This window comes from Oryzias melastigma, unplaced genomic scaffold (genome assembly GCF_002922805.2).
Source record: "Oryzias melastigma strain HK-1 unplaced genomic scaffold, ASM292280v2 sc00280, whole genome shotgun sequence".
In the NCBI taxonomy this organism is placed as follows: domain Eukaryota; kingdom Metazoa; phylum Chordata; class Actinopteri; order Beloniformes; family Adrianichthyidae; genus Oryzias; species Oryzias melastigma.
The window spans coordinates 109,030-114,969 of NW_023416903.1; the positions used below are offsets into that span (position 1 = coordinate 109,030).

Here is a 5,940-nt window from a genome sequence, read left to right on the forward strand (position 1 = left end):
GCAGAGTCCTGTCTGTCTATACAGCAGGCAGCGCGCATGCGCGCACAGCAAAGTCAGCAGCAAAGTTTCTCGGCTGATGATCGATCGTGTTTTCTGCATAATTTTCAGAACCGTCCGCGGTCTCTCACCCGTGACGCCGGTCTCGTCTGCGCTCCACAGTGGACACCCCGCAGCCACGCCGCCATCTTCAACTGAGCACGCGCCGACGCCGTGCCCGCGCGTTTTTGTTCTGCCCTGTTTTTCACCGGAACATCCGGTCCCTCTTATTTTGAAGGACTCGTGGTTCCGGTGCGGTTCGTCTGAGCTGATGGAGGTGCGAGGTCCCGGTCCCGAGTTGGTTCTTGTTTTTAGCGGGAAGCGGAAGTCCGGGAAGGATTATATCACGGACCTGATCTCAGATCGGTATGGATCTAAACAGATGAATTATATCGATCTCACAGGCACGCGCGAACTTTAACCCTCATAAAGAAAAACGATCGCTTGCGCGCATGCGCCGCTGCAGTGACCGAATGAAGGGGCGGAGAGGGGTGGGGCTAAAAGTATTTGGGTGGCGCGAGGTTCTTACCAATCTATGGTTCTGACCATAGACTGTATATAAAATAACTGGACTGATCAACCCCCCTCCCTCCGTGTTCCATATAGGAAGTACCACTGGGTTCCAAAAAGGCCAAAGTCCCGTTGACTTCCATTGAGAAACAGACAGTTATTTCACAGTCATTTTATATCTCAGAATAATCATTCTTCCTCTGCTGCTTTCTGATTAACTTCTTTTTTCTAATCCTAATTTTTTTAAAGATTTTTTTTCCATTATCACAAGTTATTAGAGTTATAAATTGACCAATCAGATGGCTCAATAAGCGTTTGTGGGTCTGACGTCGACCGTCTGGGGGGTTTGATTGACAGATGACGGGTAGCCAATGGGAGCAGACTTCATCAATGGGTCCGTGAAGACCTTTTAACACCTACTTTACAATTCAACAATGTACCAATCATTGTCCTACTGTTGTTTTCCTCAATGGAATGTACCGATGCAGCAGTTTAAAACAACAAGAGGAGCATGCTGTCGACATTTTTAGATGAGGATTTACTCTGTAGAAATAGATTTCACTCTGAGGTTATGTGTTTGGACTTTTTTGTTTGTTTAACGCTCGTTTTTCTTTATTTCACTGTTTTGATTGTAGCTTATAAATTATAAGTTGCGTATCATACGAAATGGTACAGCTCCTCCATAAAATCACCAACCAAAGTTTCATCTTCTTCACTTTTCCAGCTTCAGCCTGAATTAGACACAGCCGTCTGAGGAGCGCGAGACAAACTTAAAGGACCTGGTCGTATTTTAAACAGGAAAAAGATCCAGCTGTTCACTTGTTAGGATGGTTATTTATTTTAAATACTGCTGAACGCGCTTCTCACGTGCATCTGATCAGACGGTAACCTGGCCGCGAATGAGAACCGACAAGCTGCTGCGCGCGAGGGACACGCGCCGTTCTCCAGCAGCGTCACCCAAATGCTCCTTTTATCTGGACTAAAATGAATAAATGTAAGTAAATCCCAAAGGACCGCTGACAGAATCAAATGTTGGAATGGTTCTCCCTCAAAGGCTTCAACAATGACTTGTACAATCAGCCCAGTCTCAGTAAAATGCGTACATATTCCACGATTTGGGAAATACCGTGTATAATATACGCCAAAACCGGTTTTTGCGTGCATATAATACGCGCGGTCCTAAACGTGTTAAAACGTGTTTTCCACGTTTGACACGTCCGCTGGTGGAGGCGTGAGCATCACAGACAGCCCCACTAACGAACAATTAGCTTTTCTAACCATAACCGTAATCCTAACCCGAACGACGTCATTTAGAAAAGAGCCGGAGGATTTCTGGCCACGTGGTCAAAACGAAACCTAAAAAGCCATTTTCCCGAGCCGCCGTTATTGAAGGTGTTTAATCCGTGTATCATTCGTTCACGGATTGTGTTTACATCCGCGGTCGGTCCCGTGGTAGAGGCGTGGAAATAGGCAGACGGTTACAATAAACTCACTCCTGATTGGCGACAGTACTTCCTGTAGATTCATGACTCAGCTATGACTCAGACCAATCGCTGAAGATTGTTTGCAAATGGCGGTATCCGTTTCAGGAATTGACGGTGAAAGCGGCGGTCTACTTTCGCTTGGAGAGGAAGTAATGCATTTCCAATGGGGGACCTCAGTGCTCGATCTGTCCATTGTTTTTACAGTCTATGGTTCTGACACGAAAGAAGAATACCGGAAATCAAGAAAAATGCAACGGCGGGAGGAAGTGATGGAAAAGGAGGGAGACTCTTTCCGGCTATCCCTTCAGCCAATCAGCTTCCTCCATCTGTCTTTTGCATCCTCTAACAGCAGATACCTTCATGTCTTCATCATCCAGAAACCTCCTCTCTGGTCTTCCTCTAGACCTCTTCCTGCAGCTCTAGACACATAATCCTACCAATAACTGAACTGAATCTGGTCTGCACATGTCGGAACATCTGGACACGTCGGAACCGTCTCTTTCCGGACACGTCGGAACATCTGAACACGTCGGAACGTCTCGGTCGGGACACGTCGGAACGTCTCGGTCTGGACACGTCGGACCGTCTCGGTCGGGACACGTCGGAACGTCTCGGTCTGGACACGTCGGACCGTTTCGGTCTGGACACGTCGGAACGTCTCGGTCTGTACACGTCGGAACCGTCTCTTTCCGGACACGTCGGAACATCTGAACACGTCGGAACGTCTCGGTCTGGACACGTCGGACCGTTTCGGTCTGGACACGTCGGAACCGTCTCGGTCTATACACGTCGAAACCGTCTCGGTCTGGACACGTCGGAACAGTCTCTTTCCGGACACATCGGAACGTCTCGGTCTGAACACGTCGGAACCTTCTCGGTCTGGACACGTCGGAAAGTCTCGGTCTGGACACGTCGGAATATCTGGACACGTCGGAACAGTCTCTTTCCGGACACGTCGGACGGTCTCGGTCTGGACACGTCGGAACATCTGGACACGTCGGAACAGTCTCTTTCCGGACACGTCGGACGGTCTCGGTCTGGACACGTCGGAACATCTCGGTCTGGACACGTCAGAATGTCTCGGTCAGGACACGTCGGAACATCTGAACACGTCGGAACGTCTCGGTCTGGACACGTCGGAACGTCTCTTTCCGGACACGTCGGAACGTCTCGGTCTAGACACGTCAGAACCGTCTCGCTCTCGACACGTCGGAACGTCTCAGTCTGGACACGTCGGAACGTCTCGGTCTAGACACGTCGGACCGTCTCAGTCTGTACACGTCGAACCGTCTCGGTCTGGACACGTCGAACCGTCTCGGTCTGGACACGTCGGAGCATCTCGGTCTGGACTCTCTGACTTTATCCCCAGAACCTCTTAGATCTTCTGATCCTCTGATGTACTCATCCCTGACGTGATCCATCCTGGTCTCTCCCAAAGAGAACCTCAGCATCTTCATCTCTGCTTCCTGTCTCTCGGTTGAACCACACGGCTGCAGTTTTCTTCTCCTTTCAGCTGAAACTCTTAACATGAGGGAGGGATAGATGTAAAAAGCAGAAGTGACACAATAGAGAGGAAAGATGAAGGAGGGAGGGGCAACTTTGCAGCAGAGCAGGAACTGACACGTCCCACGTTATTGAATGCGGCACGTGACCTCGTCTTTTGCAGTCTGGGTCCAGCGGTCTGCAGTGTGCTGCGTCTATCTGGACCACTGAAGAAACAGTACGCTCAGGTGAGCTCACCCGTCTCCCTCCTGCCTCACCTGGCTGCTCTGGTTAGGATCGGTTCTGCTCCTTCACCAGGAACACGGCTTGGACCTGGACCAGCTGCTGGGTCCTGGTCCGTATAAGGAGCAGTACCGGGCCGACATGATCCTCTGGGGAGAAGCCCGCCGCAGCCAGGACCCAGGCTTCTTCTGTCGCTTAGCAACCGCAGGAGCAGCGCAGCCTGTGTGGGTATGTGTCTGATATTCTATCTCCATGGCGACAGGACGGGGCAGGCGCTCACCGTCACCCTGTGATTGGTCAGGTGGTCAGTGATGCGAGGCGGCTGTCAGACCTGCAGTGGTTCCGGTCCGAGTTCACGCAGCAGACCGTCAGCGTGAGAGTTCAGTGCTCAAATGAAACGCGGCAAAAAAGGGGGTGGAGCTTCACCCCAGGTAAGTGCACCTTTTTGTCAGCAGCCATCACCGCGACAACCCGACTGACTGACCACCTGTCTTCCAGGCGTGGATGACGCTGAGTCAGAGTGCGGGCTGGACGAAGGCGTGCACTTTGATTGGGTAATCACCAACGAGGCCGCCGCCCCCCCCCTGGATGAGCAGCTGCAGCCAATCCTGGACCTGGCGAGAAAGGCTGCCGCTTCAGCCAATCAGTGACCCTGCACACTCACCTGGTCGATTAGAGGCTGTGCAGCGACGGCAGACGTAGAACTGTTCTGCATCTCAGGTCCAGAGTGGCAATGCACGTTGGGTAAAACGTCCTCAGTAATGCAGCTGATCAGAACGATCGACGGCTCCACAGATCAATAAAGAGTCGCTGTCTACTTTGGTGCTTTTATTTTATAAAATCCTGTCGTGTTACAAGAGCGGTGTCATGGTCTCTACGTGTAAACAACTCAAACGGATGGAGATTGGCCCCAGATCCTCATTTGGCAGCAGAATCAACGACCACTTTGGCCACGCCCCCAAAACAGAAAGTTTATGGCTGACAGGAAGTTGGCTGCAACTCAATGATCATAGCAATTGATTAGGAACAAATACTGAATTAGTCATTGATTAGCTGTTAGCCGTAAAACAAAGACAAGGAATGTGACAGCAGGAATCATCACAGGAGAGGCCCCGCCCCCTCACGGCGGGTGCAGGCGGGAGCTTCAGCAGGAGCCCAGCTCATCCATGGTCTGCTTCAGCGTGGCCTGCAGCTCCATGTTGGCGTTCCTGGCGGCAGTCAGAGCATCTGCAAGAAAATGCCGTCATGGTAACCTTTCTGGACTGGTTCCGGTGGTTCTCAGACGTGCTGACGGGAACGTTTGTTTTTCTGTCAGAGCGAGTCGACCTCGCCGGGAAAACGTCATCGACTAAACGTAAACAGAACCAGGACTTTCTGAAGGGCACCACCAACGGGTCGCCATGCGCCGGTGTTTATAAGATCAGGGATCAGATCAGATCACTGCAGAGATCTCTCACCTTCCAGCCCGTCGATGGTTTTCTCCAGTTTGGAAACCGTCCGCTCGGAGAGTTCAGCTCGAGTCTCGGCCTGAAAACACAGAAGGTGAGTCAGCAGGTGAGTCAGCAGGTGACAGGAACATCAGTTCTCCTGAGAGCAGAACAGACTCACCTCCTTTAGCTTGCTGCACAGGTTCTTGATCTCCTCCTCATAGCGGTCCTCCTTCAGGGAGTACTGAGACAGAGAACAACCCAACCAATCAGAGAGTGGTTCCCTGGACCGAACAGTCCTGGACCCTAACACTACCGGACCCCAACACTACCGGACCAAAACACCTGTAGACTTAAGTCAACAATAGGTCTGCCCTCTTGAGGCTCTGATCCATTCTCAACGGGCCAACTCACAACTGATTAACAGGATCAAGTGCATCGGCCAATCAGGAGATGCCAGATCAGTGCATGTCTGAAAACAGGCAGGAATCTGGGCCTCTGGCCCTTCCCCTTAAACTGGACCAACCGAAAGAGCACGCCTTTGTCTAGCCCAGGGGTCACCAACAGGTCGCCCGCGAGCGCCACATCAGTCGCCCGCAGGCCTCTTCTAAAAATAGCACAACTCACTTGTGAGCTGCTCGAAAATTTTATTTTATTGTGATGCAATTTTTTTAAATCCCACCTGCCTATATAAAGAATTAAACATTAAAACATCTTAAAGATAGATGTTCATTATTTCTGAAGCCAAAAACAGCCTG

At 51.0% G+C, this 5,940-nt stretch overlaps 3 protein-coding genes across 7 annotated transcripts in view; 1 reads left to right on the plus strand and 2 right to left on the minus strand.

Moving 5' to 3' along the window:
- Positions 1-259, minus strand: part of decr1 (2,4-dienoyl CoA reductase 1, mitochondrial) — a 9,865-nt gene extending 9,606 nt beyond the window's left edge. The window contains exon 1 of one of the 2 annotated variants that reach the window (XM_036210887.1): positions 129-259. In XM_036210887.1, the coding sequence (XP_036066780.1) occupies positions 129-185 (57 nt within the window). In that variant the 5' untranslated portion in view covers positions 186-259. The remainder of the gene's footprint in view (positions 1-128) is intronic. The other variant, XM_024262120.2, reaches the window with a different exon arrangement.
- A 9-nt stretch (positions 260-268) lies between these two features.
- pmvk (phosphomevalonate kinase) lies at positions 269-4,572 on the plus strand. Of its 2 annotated transcripts, XM_024262109.2 has the most exons (5): positions 269-402; positions 3,697-3,760; positions 3,831-3,983; positions 4,057-4,186; positions 4,254-4,572. In XM_024262109.2, exons 1-5 carry the CDS (start codon positions 308-310, stop codon positions 4,403-4,405), a joined length of 594 nt encoding a protein of 197 aa, XP_024117877.2. In that variant the 5' UTR covers positions 269-307; the 3' UTR covers positions 4,406-4,572. The 2 variants fall into 2 exon arrangements, with proteins under 2 accessions (XP_024117877.2, XP_036066781.1); XM_036210888.1 differs by lacking the exon at positions 3,831-3,983 and having other exon boundaries at positions 4,018-4,186.
- LOC112139353 (tropomyosin alpha-3 chain) overlaps positions 4,569-5,940 on the minus strand; it is a 7,516-nt gene continuing 6,144 nt past the window's right edge. For all 3 annotated transcript variants that reach the window (XM_024262108.2, XM_024262106.2, XM_024262105.2), the window contains exons 7-9: positions 5,364-5,426; positions 5,213-5,282; positions 4,569-4,982 (exon numbers count right to left, since the gene is read on the minus strand). In XM_024262108.2, the coding sequence (XP_024117876.1) occupies positions 4,900-4,982; positions 5,213-5,282; positions 5,364-5,426 (216 nt within the window). In that variant the 3' untranslated portion in view covers positions 4,569-4,899. The remainder of the gene's footprint in view (positions 4,983-5,212; positions 5,283-5,363; positions 5,427-5,940) is intronic.

Excerpts from the sequence above, each read along its gene's own strand:
- pmvk (XM_024262109.2), top strand. The coding sequence starts at position 308 with ATGGAGGTGCGAGGTCCCGGTCCCGAGTTGGTTCTTGTTTTTAGCGGG. Across the intron at positions 3,761-3,830 it reads TGAAGAAACAGTACGCTCAG|GAACACGGCTTGGACCTGGA; the intron begins GTGAGCTCACCC and ends CTCCTTCACCAG. Across the intron at positions 4,187-4,253 it reads GGGGTGGAGCTTCACCCCAG|GCGTGGATGACGCTGAGTCA; the intron begins GTAAGTGCACCT and ends CCTGTCTTCCAG.